Source organism: Raphanus sativus, chromosome 3 (assembly GCF_000801105.2).
Source record: "Raphanus sativus cultivar WK10039 chromosome 3, ASM80110v3, whole genome shotgun sequence".
Taxonomy (NCBI): Eukaryota; Viridiplantae; Streptophyta; class Magnoliopsida; order Brassicales; family Brassicaceae; genus Raphanus; species Raphanus sativus.
Window position 1 is genome coordinate 4,905,944 of NC_079513.1, and position 20,717 is coordinate 4,926,660.

The 20,717-nt window shown below is 37.9% G+C and overlaps 1 protein-coding gene across 1 annotated transcript; it reads right to left on the reverse strand.

The window, feature by feature from the left end:
• Nucleotides 1-18,008: 18,008 nt before the first annotated feature.
• On the reverse strand, nucleotides 18,009-18,780 carry LOC108846748 (gibberellin-regulated protein 3). Its single transcript, XM_018619953.2, has 3 exons — nucleotides 18,687-18,780; nucleotides 18,508-18,562; nucleotides 18,009-18,408 (listed from the first exon to the last, which is right to left on the reverse strand). The coding sequence occupies exons 1-3, from the start codon at nucleotides 18,747-18,749 to the stop codon at nucleotides 18,227-18,229; spliced, it is 300 nt and encodes a 99-aa protein (XP_018475455.1). The 5' UTR covers nucleotides 18,750-18,780; the 3' UTR covers nucleotides 18,009-18,226.
• Nucleotides 18,781-20,717: the final 1,937 nt, after the last annotated feature.

Consider the following 20,717-nt stretch of genomic DNA (forward strand, 5'->3'; position numbering starts at 1 on the left):
AAATAGTGCTGGATATTACTTGGCGGAAGATGGAACCTTGCTTATTAATGGAAGGATCACGGTTCCAAAAGGGCAAGGGCTGAGAGATGAGATACTAAGAATGGCACACCATTCCTTACTTAGTATCCATCCTGGAAGTTCGAAGATGTACCGAGATGTAAGAAGATACTATCATTGGCCGGGAATGAAGAGATCAGTAGCACAATGGGTTGCTCAGTGTGAAACTTGTCAACAAGTGAAAGTCGAGCATCAAGTTCCAGGAGGATTGCTACAGAGTCTTCCGATACCTCAATGGAAATGGGATTCTATTTCCATGGATTTCATCACTGGATTACCTACTGCTCTAGGTAGATCGAACAACTCAATCTGGGTGTTTGTGGATAGGTTAACCAAGGTTACACACCTGTTACCTATGCGGGATACGGATAAAGTGGAAGTATTGGCCGAGCTGTACATCGACCAAATTGTGAAGCTACATGGTGTACCTTCAGACATCGTCTCAGATCGTGACCCTAGGTTCACGGCAGCATTGTGGGAGGCATTACAAGAAGCCTTGGGAACTAAACTGTTCAGAAGCACGGCGTTCCACCCAGAAACAGACGGCCAAACGGAGAGAACCATTCGAACCATCGAGGACATGCTCCGGATGTGTATTCTCGATTGGGCAGAAAATTGGGAGAAGCATTTACCGTTGGTTGAGTTCTCGTACAACAACAGTCACCATGCGAGCATAGGAATGTCACCTTATGAAGCGCTGTATGGAAGGCCTTGCAAAACACCTTTGTGTTGGACGGAAGTGGGAGAAAGAAGAATGTTTGGATCGCCTATCGTACAAGAGACTATGGTTAAGCTGGAGACGATTCAAACCAACATGAAGAAGGCTCAAGACCGTCAGAAGAAGTACGCTGACCAGTCAAGAAGAGAGGTAATTTTTGAGATAGGAGATTGGGTCTACTTGAAGGTTACAGCACAGAAAGGGAAGGACAGATTTGGTAAGGTCGGGAAGCTCGCAGTCAGATTCATTGGTCCATACAAGATCATCGGGAAAGTTGGTGAGGTAGCTTACCGATTGGATCTACCAGAGGATATGCATCTATATCCGATGTTCCATGTTTCCATGCTTCGGAAACATATACGGGATCCAAGTGCTGTTGAACCCGAGAGAATTGAAGAGCTAAGGACGAACCTTACATACCCAGAAGGACCAATCCGACTTGGAGAAAGGCGTATTCGAAAGCTGAAGAATCGTGAGATTGCCCAAGTACAAGTATTCTGGGGAAGACAAAACAGGATTCATGTCACTTGGGAAGATGAAGCAAGATTCAAGGCTGATCACCCGGAGTTTTTCCGAGAGGATGTTGTGATGGAGGAAGGAGGCCCCTCACATCCTTAGAATTCGAGGACGAATTCTATTAAGGGGGGGAGAATGTAGAAACCCGTGTAAAAAAAAAAAAAATTATAATAAAGATTGGAGTTTGAGTTCAAGCTTTTGGGAATCAAAGAATGTTGAAGAATGTTAAGTTTTGATCATTTCAAACTTAACATGGTTCAGAGAAAGTAGAAGATTGGTCGAGCATCTGTTTTGAGGTCGAGCCGCGGGCGATAAGGATTGATCGGCAAGTTCTGAAGTACAAGTGGTGAAGAATTGATCGTGGGAGAAGACATGAGACAGATAAGCTGCTCTACCATTGATAGAAGTTTCTTAGATTGATCAGATGGATGTTTTGGGAGCATAACATTTTTGGAAGCACGACGTTTTAGAAGCACGACGTTTTTGAAGCCGACGTTTCTTAACCACTAAGTTTTCCCGGGAAATCTTCGTATCGATAAATTATCACTCTGGAGACATATTGAGGCAGGACGGGAATTAAGCAGGACGGGAAGTAAGCAGGACGGGATCGAAGCATGACGGGAAAACCCGAAATCGACCACTGATTTCGGTATTATCGAAATTTTTCGAGGAAGCCGGAGACTCGGGAAATATTTTCCATCAAGGTCAGAATTATTATGGAGTATTTTAAAAATATTCAGCGCATCAGAACGGGCATAGAAAAATATTCGGGAATCATCGCGGGACGAAAATTCACCGAAAAGATCGAAACCGGTCGAATTGACCGAGAAGCTCGAGGTGGCCTTATCTGAGTGATAAGGACGTGATGTAACCTGCCTGGCATGGTATGTGGCAAGGGAAGCAGGAGGTGTTGAAGCCCAGGAGAGTACAGCATGCTGAGTGACACCCAGAAGCACGAGGTGCCGCGATACCTGCAATCGGAGCATGCTGAGCGACATGTGTGCGCTGAGTGTCAATCTGGATGAGGTCAGAACGTGGATCAGACACATGGAAGGTGTGGTGTCACCCTGCAGGAAGCTATGGTCGTGCCATCAGACATGTGGAGCACGAGGTGCCGCGACGCATGCGTCCGGAGGCATGCGAAGCGACACACGGGCTGCCACACGGCCTGTTTGTGATTGGTTGCTGCAACCTATATATACCCCACGACCCTCAGCCATTTCAAAATATTCAGACAAGTTTAAACTCAGAGAAAAACGTGAGAGAGAAAGCTAGAGAGAGAAAGTTCGAGTTCGATCATTTTTGAGTCTTTTTCGGCAGTTTTTGAGAGTTATCGAGAAAAGTTACTCTGCGCGATTTGAGTCAGCTACTACAGAAGCTCTGCTTAAGTGAAGATCAGTCCAGACGTGGGTCTACTTGTGAAGGTTAGGGAGAAAGGGTTCGGATCGCTGAAGTCGGGTTTGGGGTCGAGGCCACGGTCAACCGAAAACTGTGAGTTATAGTCAATTGTTTTCCTAAGCTGTTTTCATGCAGGTTCCTGTTACTTGGAGGTTGGATCATGGCAGGAGGCCAGGTCTAAACTGAGTAACAGTTTGATTAGTTTATAGTTGAGATTGATTGGTTGATAGTGTCATGTCCCTGATCCTGGATATGATCCTTAGGATCGACCATGGTGCAAGGAGACGCACCAGTCAGCTCATGTGACCTAAACACAAGGGTATCATGGCCTGGAAGTAAGGTTAAGGGCATCAGGAAGCTAAGATATAGCTAAACCAAGAAGGAGACAAGTATAAAGGAGCTGTACAAAGTGTATGGCAGCTGGGAGATGCAGTGAGCAAGCTCGACCAGCTAGATGAAGTGTAGTGCAGCTCAGTGTAGCTCACTGAAGAGTGTGTCAGCTCCCTGAGCTGGATGAACTAGCTCACTCAGCTGGGTCAGCTGGGGATCAGCTCAACTCAGCTAGACTGAGTGTTCAAGTCTTGGGCAGTTGGGCCAGGTCCGGACAGTGGTCGGACCATGTGGACCACCCGGGTGTGCCGGTGAGCCGGTGGGCACTTGTGGTTGAACCAGGGGCTTGGGCAACCAGCCTAGGCTTGTGTGTGACGTGTCTAGAGGTAGTTATTGCTGTCAAGGACGTCTGGTAACTGCCCTAGGCGAACAGGTGTGATCTGGACCATTGATTAAATCAATGGCCAGAAATGTTAATGAAGGGATGCAATGGTTAAGAAGTAACCACCCCTTCTTCTATATAAGGAAGGCAAGTCCGTGCCTTTGCAGGCACGCCAGGACTTCATTCTTCTTCCTGAAACACAAAGAAAAATAGAGAAAAACAGAGAGATGGTCGGATTACACAATCCAAGACCAAGAGAGGCTTGAAGGCAGCAAAGAGGCAGTTTTGATGGCAATCAAGAGGGGAGTTGAGAACGACCCTCTGGTGTGTTTTGATTGTGGTTTGCCACGCCATAGGCTTCCTCTACATCCTTACTACACATCCAAATAGCCAGGGAAGAAGGGAGATGACCGGATTCACTCTCAAAGTCCAAGAGCAGCCTTGAAAGCAGTGGTGTGTAGAAAGGCAGTTTCATGGGCATTGAAGTGGGAAGTGATGCACGACCCTTGGGTGGTGTTGGATCATGGATGAACACACCCTAGGCTTCCTCTGTGTCTTAGGGACACACGCAAATGGTCAGAATTGAATGGAGAAGGCCGGACTCCACTCCCAAAGGCATGTACAGCCTTGAAGGTGGATGCAGTGCAGAAACTGTTTTCATGGAAGTTCCATGGAATGGATGATGGGTGCGACCCATGATTGGTTCTTATCAATACTGGAAGTGTATGATAAGACTTGATAGAGGCGTGCAATGGAGGAGCATGGCCAGACATGATACAGGAAGCACAAGATCTAGTAAGATCAAGTCTAAGGTAACATGTACTTATGATTACTTTGTGGTTTATGTTGGTGTCTCTTGAGGTGCATATGAGGCCAAGTATGGCACGCCCTTGGAGACCATATATTGTGATGTATTGTAGGGATACAGGACCCTGGAGAAAGGGGCGGATCATAGTTGAACTAATTCATCCATATGGGATGGTAATTAGATGCTATACAACAACTAGTGATTCATGGTGGTTCATGAGTGAACCTGATCTATGGTTTTGCATTACCAATGGCTTCAGGCCGTGGCAATGAGGTAATGGAATCATATGGTATGATAGGTATCAACCTTGGGTTGGTACAGGATTGGCTGAGAGCCATGAAGAAGAGCAAGACTGACCAGGTTCATTGGGACATGGTTCCATGGCGTTAGGTATGTGTGAAGACTCATCAGTTCTGAGTCATGTGGGGTGGTTGGTTGATTGACTCAGGAACTGGTGGGCATTGTTAATCTTATTCTATGATGATCAGACGTGGAGGTACTGAACCATGGAGTGGCCGGTTCAGAGAAATCTCTCCATGGCCTTGGTTGGGCAGGTAAGTGGAGATCTGATAGTTCCTGAGGGAATTGTTAGGATCCGACTTCAAATATCTCTTAATGGGTATTTATCATGAATTATCACGGTGAGAGATTAGTTTTATCTCATTGATTTAGAGGTGGTCAGTTATGTCCATATGGGCTGTTCATGGGCGAGATCAGTATGATCGAGGCCAGTTCTGAGAAATCTGACTTGACCATTCTCTTAGTTATGAATTATCATGATTTATCATGAATTTTAATTAGTTTTTGGAGCATGTTTGCTTGAGGTTGATTTTGCAGCTGAAGACTTCCAAAGGTACTTGGTTTGTGGGGATGGTTGGTTGAATGACTAAGTACCTAAGGGGAGAGTTTATACAGGTATAATGAGGAGTTGGACGAGTGGATGGGGAGCTAGGCATAGCTACCTCGCAGCTCGATCAGCTGGAAGAGAGTTGGGAACCTCAAGTGAAGTGGTTCAGTTCAGCTAGCTGAATGAGCTAGCTAGACAGCTAAGGCAGCTGAGACAAAGAGCTATCAAGCTCCGTGGATGTGGCAAAGGTATGATCTAGCAAAATTGCATAGATCTAGATAGAATGGTTAGGGGAACGGAACCTCAGTTATTGTATGACCTGGATTAGGTTCAGGATCAACCTTGGAGCTGGTAGTAGTTGTTTATACTGACCATGGCTAAGGTGATTCGATCTGACCAGTGTTAGATTGGTTTTAGACCAATGGTTAAGTAGAGAATATTCCGCTGTGCATAAGTTGAAAGGATCTAAGCTAGGGAATGACTAAGGTAGTCTTAAGCTAAGGTCTAAGATAGACTTCGCCCTTAGGCGAAAGTACAGATAAAGATCGAAAAAATGAGTGGTTCGGTCAGGTATGGATCGAGCGACGTGAGCCATCGGCCGCGGCCTAGCCGGCCGGGTTCGGGTCTTACAAGTTGGTATCAGAGCATGCTTGATTCTAAGATCGTTGGGTTGTGGTTGTTCACCCATGCATCCGGACAAGTAGATGCTGATGTGATTAATCCACCAGTTTTATTGTTAACTCAGCTAGAGGAAGTTAACAATGAAGCTGGATTGACTGTAAGTCAGCTCAACCCTACTGAGGTTCTAGTGGGGGAGAGCTGAGCTGCAGCTGGAAGGGGGAAGTTGAATCCTCTTGTGATGTGAACCGGGCTGATCCAATCAATTGTTGCAAACAGTGAGAGGACTAACCGGTTGATTGGGCAGCTGTTTCGACAGCTAATGATCAAGCTGGGCCAGTAGCTGAGGTGGTCTAGATTGATCCACCAGCTAGGACAGCTTGGTTAGTGGACTACCTGAGGGTGCTGGAGCATATAGCTCAGATGAGAACTAAGTATTTCTCAGGTAGTATGGATCTTTTGAGGCAGATGAGTGGAGGTTCTGATTGGGTTGTAACTTCAGCTAAACTCACTGCTCAAAGGTAGTATGTTCCAAACCAAAAATTATTTTTGGAAACTGAGATGACCATGGAACCTTACTAGGTGAGCCAAGAGGGAGCTGAGGCAAGATAGGGTATCATGCTTGGGAACGGGAAAGTTCCAAGGTGAACCGACTTGGCCAAGATGCACTCCCCAAGGGCAAGATCCTGAAACAGAAGGTTGGTTGATCTAGTTATCTGGAAATAATAGACGGGTTGGACGGATCGATGCAATGCAAGATCTTTGATGGACGACTGGACCAGGGAAATAACATGAACCTGAGAGTGGCTTAGGTTGAAAGAAACGTGCAGCACTCTTTGGGGGTAAGTGTTATCCTTGGTGGCCGTTCAAAACAAGTGAGCATTTGCGAGGTTCAAGTTGGTTTAAGGGATATGCTACATGGCTAGTATACGAGTGGCTTGGGATCAGATGGATCAGCTGGGACTCAGTATAAGCCAAGGTATGATTCCTTAGATCAATTTGAATGGATTGGGTATACGATCTTAAGTGGCTTAGTGTGATGGGGATTGAGGTATATTATAAACACTCTTGTGAATGGTATGGGACATTCACAGAAGTGTGACACTTTGGAGAATGGTATGGGACATTTTCCAAATGTGTGATCAAACCGATGTCTTACTCATCTAGGTACTTAATGATCAGTGGTGTGGAAACAACATACCTTTCGATACTGGAGCTACACACCGTTTGTGAGTCCAGATATGATCGGAAAGGGGTTGCTTGTATTGTATAGGGGATGATCCCGGGATAGTGAGTGCGGCCGGAGGCCAAAGGATGCATTCACTAGGCCTTGTTAGGGACATCCCAGTGATGATCCGAGGAAGGGCGATGCCCGTGGATCTGATTGTGTTTAGCCTTAAGAATCATAAAGTGATCTTAGGGATGGATTGGTCTTGGAAAGAATCGGGCCACCTTAGACTGTCACCGGGGAATGGTGCAGTTTGAGAGTGGGTGTGGACCCCCGATCAGATTCCAAGGATCCGACCAACCTCTGGATGCTTAGTGATCTCAGCGGTCCAGGTGGAAAATATGCTGAGAGGTGGTCATGAGGCCTGGTTGGCGACCATTAACACTAAGGAGGTTGTAGGGGGTGGTAGCCCGGACGAGGATTCGGTTGGTTCAAGAGTTCAAGGATGTGTTTCGGGCGCTGCAGGGTGTGCCTCTTGCAGGGGCTGACCCGAGCATGATCGAACTAGAACCGGGAACGGTCCCAATGTCCAAAAGTCCGTATCGTATGGCACCAGCCTAGATGGCTGAGATGAGGTCGACTAAGTCCAGTGAGGGACGAGGGTCGCAGAACAACCAAGTCGGAGATTGACCTATGGTTGGAATGAAATGGTGGAGTCCCGGAGTGGACAGGACCAGAATGTGATCGAGTTCTTTAAAGACTTGACTGATACATCGAGTGTCTTGGAGATTGGGTAAATCTACTAAGACTCGAGTATGCAGTAAGTTCATAAGGACTGAAAATGATCTAGTCATGGACTAGGCTCAGAGAATAATTGACTTGGTGTATACTAGACTGCAACTTGGAAAGTTGAGTTCAGTGACACAAGTCTGTTATGGTAAAAGAGAAGACCACTTGGTTCGGAATCAGGTGAGTTCCATCCAAGTGGGGGAGACTTGTTCATACATTGATCAAAAAGGTGATCAGTGAAAATGAACAAGGATGATGATGCAAAGAGTTCAGTTGGAACCTTTGTCATTATATGGGATGTAAGCACCACTGGATTCGAGGACGAATCCATTCTAAGTGGGGGAGACTTGTCATGTCCCTGATCCTGGATATGATCCTTAGGATCGACCATGGTGCAAGGAGACGCACCAGTCAGCTCATGTGACCTAAACACAAGGGTATCATGGCCTGGAAGTAAGGTTAAGGGCATCAGGAAGCTAAGATATAGCTAAACCAAGAAGGAGACAAGTATAAAGGAGCTGTACAAAGTGTATGGCAGCTGGGAGATGCAGTGAGCAAGCTCGACCAGCTAGATGAAGTGTAGTGCAGCTCAGTGTAGCTCACTGAAGAGTGTGTCAGCTCCCTGAGCTGGATGAACTAGCTCACTCAGCTGGGTCAGCTGGGGATCAGCTCAACTCAGCTAGACTGAGTGTTCAAGTCTTGGGCAGTTGGGCCAGGTCCGGACAGTGGTCGGACCATGTGGACCACCCGGGTGTGCCGGTGAGCCGGTGGGCACTTGTGGTTGAACCAGGGGCTTGGGCAACCAGCCTAGGCTTGTGTGTGACGTGTCTAGAGGTAGTTATTGCTGTCAAGGACGTCTGGTAACTGCCCTAGGCGAACAGGTGTGATCTGGACCATTGATTAAATCAATGGCCAGAAATGTTAATGAAGGGATGCAATGGTTAAGAAGTAACCACCCCTTCTTCTATATAAGGAAGGCAAGTCCGTGCCTTTGCAGGCACGCCAGGACTTCATTCTTCTTCCTGAAACACAAAGAAAAATAGAGAAAAACAGAGAGATGGTCGGATTACACAATCCAAGACCAAGAGAGGCTTGAAGGCAGCAAAGAGGCAGTTTTGATGGCAATCAAGAGGGGAGTTGAGAACGACCCTCTGGTGTGTTTTGATTGTGGTTTGCCACGCCATAGGCTTCCTCTACATCCTTACTACACATCCAAATAGCCAGGGAAGAAGGGAGATGACCGGATTCACTCTCAAAGTCCAAGAGCAGCCTTGAAAGCAGTGGTGTGTAGAAAGGCAGTTTCATGGGCATTGAAGTGGGAAGTGATGCACGACCCTTGGGTGGTGTTGGATCATGGATGAACACACCCTAGGCTTCCTCTGTGTCTTAGGGACACACGCAAATGGTCAGAATTGAATGGAGAAGGCCGGACTCCACTCCCAAAGGCATGTACAGCCTTGAAGGTGGATGCAGTGCAGAAACTGTTTTCATGGAAGTTCCATGGAATGGATGATGGGTGCGACCCATGATTGGTTCTTATCAATACTGGAAGTGTATGATAAGACTTGATAGAGGCGTGCAATGGAGGAGCATGGCCAGACATGATACAGGAAGCACAAGATCTAGTAAGATCAAGTCTAAGGTAACATGTACTTATGATTACTTTGTGGTTTATGTTGGTGTCTCTTGAGGTGCATATGAGGCCAAGTATGGCACGCCCTTGGAGACCATATATTGTGATGTATTGTAGGGATACAGGACCCTGGAGAAAGGGCGGATCATAGTTGAACTAATTCATCCATATGGGATGGTAATTAGATGCTATACAACAACTAGTGATTCATGGTGGTTCATGAGTGAACCTGATCTATGGTTTTGCATTACCAATGGCTTCAGGCCGTGGCAATGAGGTAATGGAATCATATGGTATGATAGGTATCAACCTTGGGTTGGTACAGGATTGGCTGAGAGCCATGAAGAAGAGCAAGACTGACCAGGTTCATTGGGACATGGTTCCATGGCGTTAGGTATGTGTGAAGACTCATCAGTTCTGAGTCATGTGGGGTGGTTGGTTGATTGACTCAGGAACTGGTGGGCATTGTTAATCTTATTCTATGATGATCAGACGTGGAGGTACTGAACCATGGAGTGGCCGGTTCAGAGAAATCTCTCCATGGCCTTGGTTGGGCAGGTAAGTGGAGATCTGATAGTTCCTGAGGGAATTGTTAGGATCCGACTTCAAATATCTCTTAATGGGTATTTATCATGAATTATCACGGTGAGAGATTAGTTTTATCTCATTGATTTAGAGGTGGTCAGTTATGGCCATATGGGCTGTTCATGGGCGAGATCAGTATGATCGAGGCCAGTTCTGAGAAATCTGACTTGACCATTCTCTTAGTTATGAATTATCATGATTTATCATGAATTTTAATTAGTTTTTGGAGCATGTTTGCTTGAGGTTGATTTTGCAGCTGAAGACTTCCCAAAGGTACTTGGTTTGTGGGGATGGTTGGTTGAATGACTAAGTACCTAAGGGGAGAGTTTATACAGGTATAATGAGGAGTTGGACGAGTGGATGGGGAGCTAGGCATAGCTACCTCGCAGCTCGATCAGCTGGAAGAGAGTTGGGAACCTCAAGTGAAGTGGTTCAGTTCAGCTAGCTGAATGAGCTAGCTAGACAGCTAAGGCAGCTGAGACAAAGAGCTATCAAGCTCCGTGGATGTGGCAAAGGTATGATCTAGCAAAATTGCATAGATCTAGATAGAATGGTTAGGGGAACGGAACCTCAGTTATTGTATGACCTGGATTAGGTTCAGGATCAACCTTGGAGCTGGTAGTAGTTGTTTATACTGACCATGGCTAAGGTGATTCGATCTGACCAGTGTTAGATTGGTTTTAGACCAATGGTTAAGTAGAGAATATTCCGCTGTGCATAAGTTGAAAGGATCTAAGCTAGGGAATGACTAAGGTAGTCTTAAGCTAAGGTCTAAGATAGACTTCGCCCTTAGGCGAAAGTACAGATAAAGATCGAAAAAATGAGTGGTTCGGTCAGGGTATGGATCGAGCGACGTGAGGCATCGGCCGCGGCCTAGCCGGCCGGGTTCGGGTCTTACAGATAGCATGCTTAGTTATTGCTTGAGAAGTATAGTAGCATGCTAATGGTTAGGTTGATCGGTTAGTTAGCGATTGCTGAATGCTTAGATGATATCGCTAGGTTGTGGTTTGTTAGATATTCTAGAATTAGTCTTTATGCTATATTCTGGAATGTGTTTGATTGTGGTTGTTGTGATTATTGCTTGGAACCTCGGTTATATTACCGGGTTATGTATTGTTTATGTATTGGCCGACAGCATTGTGTAACCCACATTGCTAGGCGTATTAGGGGTGAGTTAGTGTTCCTTCAGACCTCGTATTTAGCGGGTTTAAGGAAACCCCTTATTCGCTGGATCGGGAAGACTCAGAGAGACGGGGTCATGGCCTATGGCTGAGTGTTACACGACGGTGTAACGTGGCAGTGACCCGAAGGACTGTGGGCTGTCGCGCGGTGACCCGAATGACTGTGGGCCGCGGTCGGTTGAAAGTTCCTTCTTCTAGCCTTTGTGGTAGGAAGATAGGATATTGCCGATAGTGAAGGAGGAACCTAACGTCACCGGGGCCCGAGTTAGATATATATTATATAGTGTAAAGGGATTGGTAAACCCTGGTTAAGTTTTATCGACTATCTTATAGTATCGATATTTTACTCGTATTATTTCTGCTGCGGATTTCTGATATTTTTGATATGCGTATAGTATTATCGTTATTCTCTTTAGGTTGTGCTATTAGGTGAACCTCTCGCTTTAGATTGTTTGGGGTGGGATAGCGAGGGGTTGTATTTGTTAGTTGGGGATTGTAACTCACTGAGTAATGCTAGATTACTCATCCCTCACTCGTTGTTGTTTTCAGGTGACCAGTAGTGTTGATAGAGGAAGCGGGAAGTTAGGCCGGCTGGTGTAGATTTTGCATCTCTTTTTGCTTGCAACGTTTTCAGACTATAAGTGTGTATCTTTTGCTCGATGGCATGCCACCACGTGTATAATATTTTGTGTGTTGTGAACCCAGTATGATATAAAATAAATAAATCGATGTTTTATGCAAATGACTTGTTGTATCTGATATTAGCTTTGTCCAAGCTAACACAACGTCAGATTGGGGTACGGGTTGAAAAGCCTTAGGCTTTAATCTGACGGGACGTGTTAGTGGGCGAACTGGCCAAGTCACGAATTGCACTCTTTGTGATCATGGCTGGATCGTTCCTAACCGTCTTGTAGCGCTCCCGGACCTTGGTAGAAAGTCAGCCGTCGGTCATGTTCTTGTTTGATTGTTGGCCGGTGGTTCGACCTATACCTAGAACGGTTCGGGGGTGTTACATCTACTATACGAGAAGACTTTTTTGAAGTATTCTAGAAGAATTATGGAACCTCATAAGAATTACAAAACCTTGAAAAGTTTACGGGGTTATATTCGTAAAAATGATTTCTATTTTTTTCTTTGGTCAAAAGGGCAAAAATAAATTACTACAACATATTTATCAAATCCTAAACCAAAGAATAATATGACTCATTACATTCACTCATCTATGCTGAAAACAATTCAATTTTACTAGTTTATATATTTACAAATGTTTATAATTACATGATTTCAATTTTTTCCTCAGCAAAATATTTTTCATCAAATTTATAAATTATTTTTACGCAAGACTTCTTGGAAGTATTCTAGAAGAATTACATAACCTCATAAGACTTGCAAAACATTAGAAGACTTTACGCGGTTATATTCATACAAATGATTTCTTTTTTTTTGTTTGGTCAAAAGAGGATATAAATAGTTCACTAGTCTTTTGGGTTAGTTTTGCATTTGATTCAAATTGAGGTATACCTTTATGTTTAAAATCAAGTTTTGAGTTATATTTGACAATTTTTCCAAATCTTTGTAAAGAAAATTGTACATGTCACAATTAGATTAATATCATTTCATATTTTTCAAAGCCATGTCTTATTTTCTTGTTTACATTGAGTATGGTGATGACTCATATGAAAATTACCTCTCAAGGGAATTCTTATAATTTAAAATATATTAAAATTGAAGTACAAATAGAACTAATATTTTCAACAAATTATTACATTAATTATCATTCCATTTTCATTCAATTTAACAACTTCATTAATTATATTATCATAACAATACATCACATCACTAATTATATTACCACAACAATAATAATAATAATAATACATTTTTTATTTATTAGTTAATCAATATTAACTTCGTAAAAAATCAAAATATAAAATAACCGGATTTCACATCTTGTTAAAATTTCAATTTAGTCTGTTTTACTAAAACATTTTTTATATTAGTTTCAATCGGTGAAAAACTACATAGTTAAACATATAATTCAAAAACATAGTTTATGGCAGCAAAATAATAACTTGCTTCCCCAAATCACTGATATTATCAAGATCGACTCACCTTTTCATCCGGACAGTACGACGAAACCTTGAATAAAGAAAGCTTTCAGATGGACCAATGACCTATGTAGGTCCAGTTGGCATAAAAAATCTTTGATCGGAGTTGTTCAACATTTGCATGATCCAAAGCACAATGGACTGGTGGCCCAAGTTGAAAACAATTCGCACATGCACCTGGGCCAAAGTTTAATGGACAAGACATATTTAAGGAACCAAAAAAATAATGGTCGAAGATATGGGCTATGATGGCCGACCAAGAACGTTTCTGGTCGATCCAAATCCTTTCTTGGTCGACATCATGGATGAACACCAATGGTTGACCGTGTGGAATGTAAAAGATCGTGGAATACAAAAGATCGAACGCGTGAAGAACAATATTGAATGCAAAAGATCGTGGAATACAAAAGATCGGACGCGTGAAGAATAATATTGAAGGCATTGTAAATTCTTAGAAGTCATTGAAGAGCTCTAGTTCAAATTTAAATTTATACATTGTAAATTTCATAAACAGCATTCGACGAGTTCTAATTCAAGGTTATCCAATATTTGTCAAACAAAACTCCATTCTCATTTGTGTCACCATTTGTGACCATCCTTTGCCATTTATGAAATATTCAAGTGAACTGTAACTCTTAAATATAATCCATCTAAGATGATGGAGCCATGCGTTTGTTTAACAAAGTTTACATTACACGTCTAGTTTGTTTGACCGTGTAGAATAATTGGGTTAAAAGTTTCATTTTTGGTCAGAGTTTCATGCCCAACCATTTTGTTTTGGATATATCCTCATATCCTCGTAAAGACCGTATCTTTATAGGGATGTGCCATTTAGCATCAGAACAATCTCTAAAACATGTATCTTTGTATCTTTCAGATTAAAAGACAATGTTGCAGAGTCAAAACCACGTTATCACTCTCAAAACCTTCCAAGGAAGAAATGCAGCTAATAATGATCGGGTTTAGAGCTTTCCATAAATGCAATCAACGGACACAAAGGTTATGACAGTAATTTTATGTATTTTCTTTTTTTATATAATATTGAGAAATGTAGAATTATGTTTGCAATAATTTTAAAACTTAAGATCTCTAGATTTTTTGAATTTGGTGTATAATAATAGCAGAGAAAAAATTAAGAATATAACAATGTTTTGGATAATGTGTAATTTTTCACATAAATAGAGATTACAGTTCCTATTGAGCGAGGACATATGTATACTACAAGTACACTACAATTGTATACCATTCTACTTATAACGATGATGCACAAGTATAATAATAAAGTACTAGATTTTGACATGCACATCTGTGCAGATGTATATTTCAAAATTATATTACTATTTACTTTTTATGTCAATATCAAAACTGGATAAAAAAATCAAATCTGAAGAACTGAACCGATCACGATCCGAAAGAATAACACCAAATCCGAACCAAAATTGATTAAATATCCAAACTATTCAAAATTTTGATATTTCGACAACCGAAACCATAACCAATTCGAACCGAAGTATTTTGGATATCAAAATGTATCCAAAAAAAGATTTATATACTTATATATATTAATTACTTTTAGTTTTAATGTATATAAAAACATCCAAAATATATATGATACTTTTAGGTTGGTTTAAATACTTGAAAATATATAAAAATAATCAAATATAAATATCTAACATAGTGGAAGTACACTCAAAACACCAAAAATATTTAAAATAGTTATTGTTTTTTGATCCAAAATTTAAATCAAACCAATTTATATGTTAAGTTTAGATATTCTGACATATGTTATCCAGATTTATATACAATATATTATTTTATTTATAGATTTTAAGAAATTCAACATATAATGAATTTTAAAAAATAATGTAAATGGGTTATCCGAATCCGAACTTAACCCGCAAAGATCTGAATATAATTCGAACTGAACTTTAGAAATATCTGAATGACGCTGAAATCTTTGACCCCAGAAACCCAAAACCCAAACAGATACCAACAAACTCGAATGGATACCTGAACGTCCAACCCTAATCACAACTCGAACTGAAATTTAGAAATATATGAATGGGGCTCAAATCTTTGACCCCCGAAACCCGAAATCCAAATAGATCCGAGACAAACCGGAATTGATACATGAACACCCAGCCCTAATCACTATTATGTATCATATATATGTCATCATATAATTAATTGTATTGGTCTATCAAATAAATAATCATATAATTAATAGTATTTTATATTTACCATCTTATAAATAATCATATATATTATATTCTTAAAGTTTAATGTGATATTTAAAAACCATAATTTAAATTGGTATATGAAATTAATAGTTTTCTTGTATTTTCCTTATGTATATTGAAAACATTTTTAATAATGGTTATTGGAAAACATTTTAGTAAAAATAAAATTTTGAATATATGCAATTTTAAATCAATTTTTGATATAAATAAACTTTAAATTATTATTTTGATTTGAAATATGTATATAAAATTTAAATTTTATCTTATGATTATTTTAGACAAAACAATGTTTTAGGTAATTAGATTAGTCAATTTTCTATATTTTAAAACTGATATAATGGATTTCCAATTTTTATTAATAACATAAGTCATTACTTCTTTTTTCTTCTTGACATACTTTTATGCATGTTTCAAAATTTTAATTTTTTGCATTAGTTTTCTATGAATTATTATTAATTTTATGATTTTTTTTTGAAAATTGAAATCTTGAAATTTTTATATTTGACTAAATTAAATAAGATAATAATACTGTTTTTATAAATTATTTTATATAATATACTATTTATATTTCAGTTTGTGTTTTTATTTTCACCATAAAAAATTGTAAATAAAAAGAATTGTAAATATAGTGACAGAATTGTAAATAAAAAGAAATATAGAAAGAATGTTGTTTAATTTATTGTAAAAATAATAGCTAAATATTTAAATAAAAAGAAGTATTAAAAAATGTTATTGATGTTTCTAAACAATTATCATTTGTTATTAATTTATTGAAAATACAATGACTAAATGTGTAAGTAAAAGGAAGTACACATCTCTACTATCCATATTTCCAAGCATATCTCATTTATTCTACTATCCTTGTTTTCAAACAATCTAATTGTGTACTTCAACTTTAATAATATAGATACTTCTATTTTGTTTGTAATATTTGTTTTATAGGCTTCAATTCACGCTGAGAAATAGATAATATGAAAAACATATTTATTTGTAGGACATATGTTAATATAAATTATATTAAAGAACATATTTGACTGCTATTTTGTAGAATAAAAAAAATATTATCTTATCGTTAGTGGTTAAATAGTATAGTATGTAAACGAAAGAAAAGAAAAATGGTTAAAGGAGATGAAAGTAATCAAAGATGAAAAAAAGATATAACTTATATATGAAAATAAAGGGAGTGAAAACGAAAAAGAATATGAAGAAATTGGAGATAATGAAGAAAAAGAAGAAGAAAAAAAGGATGAAAAGAAAAAAGAAAATTGTATAATTGTAATTATGTTATACATTTGATATTTTTTTTTTGACATTGTCATACATTTGATTTAGCGAAAAAAATTGAGTACAACAATATATTATTTCAACAATACATTTTCAAGAGAAAATGGTCATTCTGCTTAATATTCATAACAACTCTATTTATTAAGAATATAACCATACATAAAAAATTGTGTCAATTTGGTATAGAAATGGACCACGTTTTCTTTTCTGGCGCGTGAGATTTAATTAATACAACGATTGATATCGTACTATACTATTTTGTCAAATATATAGTACAAAACAATTAATTTATACCAACAACCATTAGGAAGAGGTTGAAGAAAATAAAAAAGCTGACTGGAGAAGAATAAAAATAATTCTATTATATATTTGTAAATAGCATAGAATATAATATTACAATATATTATCTTAACATTGTATATGAAAGAAAGAAAAAGAGTGAGTATGTAACTGCAGTTTTATTTTAGTGGAACATACTTTTCTTATAAACCTATATATATATATATATATATACACGTGGAAACATCATGGTCTAGTGGTCAAGGTTTAAAGATTTCTATATTTACGTCTAGGATTTCGAATCCCAGACAACGTAATTTCTACCTCAGAAGATTTGAGTTTCAATTCTTGAAAAAGACGAATTATGCAGAATATTGAAAACATTACAAAAAGTATTCAGTATGACGTAAAAAGTATTATCAGCAATGGATCTCACAGGACAGTTCAAGGTGATGCAGTCAGATATGAATTCTCATAAGACAGGTAAAATGGTCGACTGTAATATCGTGTATGTAATGTTTTTCATAGTTTCTAATAGCATAATAAATCCGACAAATATATATATATATATATATATATATATATATATATATATATTAGTTTTATAAAATTTAAAACATGTTATATACCAAAAAAATCTATGTTTTTACGTGCAAATATGAAATTCGAATTAGTTACTTACAAAATTAATTTAAGAAAGAGGTGAAAGTGAGAAATGACTAAAACGATTGTTATTAAATATGAGTTGTTATGTGTATAAACTTAATTTTGATGTTTGTTTCATATATGTGATCAAGTTTCTCCTTTTTGAACTTTTTTTTTTTGTTTTTTGTACTGTTTTTGTTTGATTGTGACACTAGTTGATAGGAACTCAAGATTTTTCACAAGTTAATGCAGTATTTAAGAGCAACCTTTGATAGTATCTTTAAATGAGTATCTAAAAATGCAAAACAATATTATCTTGATACATTTTTAAAACTAAATTTATTTTACTTTAGTTGAAATGATGCAATCAATTATATGTTGCCATCACTAAAGTTTTTTTTTAGAAGATATCTCAAAATGAATACTCTACAAAGAAAAAAGTTTCATTCTCTTTCATACTTTTTTATTTTTTTATTATTTATTTTCTGTGATACTCTCTCTACAACTCCACCATTGGAGTTGCTCTAAGAACTCTAGAGATTACAAAACAGTAAAAGATCGATTCTAGAGGCAACACTAGTGTCTATATATTATTCAAGAACATAACACCGCACAATTCCACGTACATCTGTGCATAGGTTCAAGGGCACTTGAGGCGACCACCACGAGTGGTAATGGAGGCGTAACAAGGGCATAGGTGGTGGTTTCCGTATGTGCCAGGTGGTACACAGTTGCATCGGGAACAACAGCTGTTGCATGCTCTCAAGCAGAGGTTCGGCCTCGACGATTTGCTGCATCTGCCTTTACATCTCCCACCGCAATCTATACTTACCAAAGAGACAAACGAACAACATTGGCTACGCTATCGCTGGTCGGTTACTGCAAGCAAAGCTATTTATTATACGTGTTAAGGTTACGTACCGATTTTAACTGCACCTTCACTGCCCTCGGCACCTTCAGCAGCGTGAACGTGAAGCTGAAGAGAATAACCATGCATCATCACCATAAGGACTAATATTATTTAACTATATTAAATGATTCTTTGAAAATAAGTTAAAGAAAAATGATTATTTGATAATAAAAGACATGTAATTATGAACCTCATATGTGGTAAGGCAGACGAGGATAAGCAACATAAGCAGTGTGGTCCGGAAGACTGCCATATTTGAAAAGCATACAATTTCAACAGAGAGCAAGATACAAAACCATGTGTATAATACTAACTTCCTTGGTATATTTATAGTGGGTATCCAAATATTATATATTGTTTCACAAACTCTTGTTTTATTTATCACTAAAAAACATTTAATAATCCACAGATCTTTGGGTCAGCAAATAGTCCATACATAAGGAGCTGGATGACCGTGGTTCTTTTCAGCTACATAACATAATTAACTCTTTGAAACATTTTTTTTCTTTTTTTGAGAAATTCAGTAGGTTCATCAACCAATAGGATTTCAGTGTTTTATATTCAGTATTTTTTTGCAAATTTGTTTTGTTAAATTATATTATATTTTAGAAATAATAATAGTTGCAAAAAATATATTTTAAAAAATATATTTTTAATATCATCGGCAAAGCCCTAAACTCTAAAGTTTCGGAAATCCTAAATCTTTTGAAACGTTTGATCCAAGAATTACATTTTTATTCTTAATAACTCTTTAAAACGTTTTGATCCAAAAGGATCTTCTTTTGGTTCATAAATTGTCGATTAGTGTCACTAAAACTTTTTACAACTTACATTATTTGTTTCTTTTTGCTAAAACTTACATTATTTGTTCTTGTTTAATATATATCTTAAACACATGGATGTAATTATGTATATACGAATTAACTGAAATGAAACAAAATTTTATACGATTAACTAAAATCAACTTTTGTGTACAAATATAGTATGGTTTTATATCAAACAATAACATTTTTTTGTCGAAATCACATGTTAAATCGAATTTGTATACTCTCTGCACGAAGACATGTGTTTGGAGATAGAAGTGTACTGGTAAGTGCGTGGCGATGTGGAAGGATATGAACATGCCAGCAAGGTAGATTCACATGGTGCATAGTGGCGATACTAACTCTTGAAAAGAGTAAAATCCTATTTAATAAGAAGAATTGGTGGCAGCTGAAGAGCAAAACTCTCAAGTTTTTTAAACACACATCATATAATTTACGCGTTCTTCCTTCACACGCGTATTATGTATATTCAGAAAATTCTTTCTTTTTGTTTCTTTTTTTTTGTCCAAAAAGAATTCGCATCCAGACAAGTGTTTTGAATAGAGACAATTGAGTCAACCATGATCTTATCAACGAACAGAACCGGTTCTGACATTTATTAAATTAGAAGCAAGAAATAAATGGCCTTATAAATTTTATGTCAAACATTAACTTAGAAAAATATTATTAGATAATATTAAGAAGTAGTAATAGTTTTATAAAATTTGGTTTTCTTGTAACTAGATGCCCAAATTCATCTATCAAACATGTATAATCAAGTTCTATAAACGTGTTCTTAAATTAACAGTGTTCATAGTTCATTCAAAAATTTTAAAGACATATTCAGTCACATATACAATTGTTTTTCGAAAAATTGTTTATGTAGAAATAAATATATTTAAAAATAATAAGGAAAATATATATTGTTTTATAACTATTATAAATATTTTATAAGTCTTTTTAACTATTTACAAGCTTTTATGCATAATTTAAATTTTTTATAAATAATATTATAAAAGTTTTAAAACACTCATTCTTTGTTTTCTAACTTATGGCTGATTTTTTTAGGTTTATAGGTGATTAATAAAGATTGTAAAATTTTTATATGCCTATATATATAGTCTCTTATGTATTGTTTCTGAACTATAACTAAATTTATAAGATTTTTTGAAATAATATTTACAATTTTTTATCCATTTTAGTTCTTTTATTAAATTTTATGAGTTTATAAGATTTTAGTGATAATATCCTTAACTAAGTTATTTAACGGTTTTATATGAAAAATAGACATAATTATAGATATAAGGTAACATATATGAACATTTAATAAGTTAAAAGTTTATTATGTTAAAATATCAGTTAAAAGATTTTCTTCTTATTCAAAAAATATCAATAAACTTTACAAAATTGAATCCACA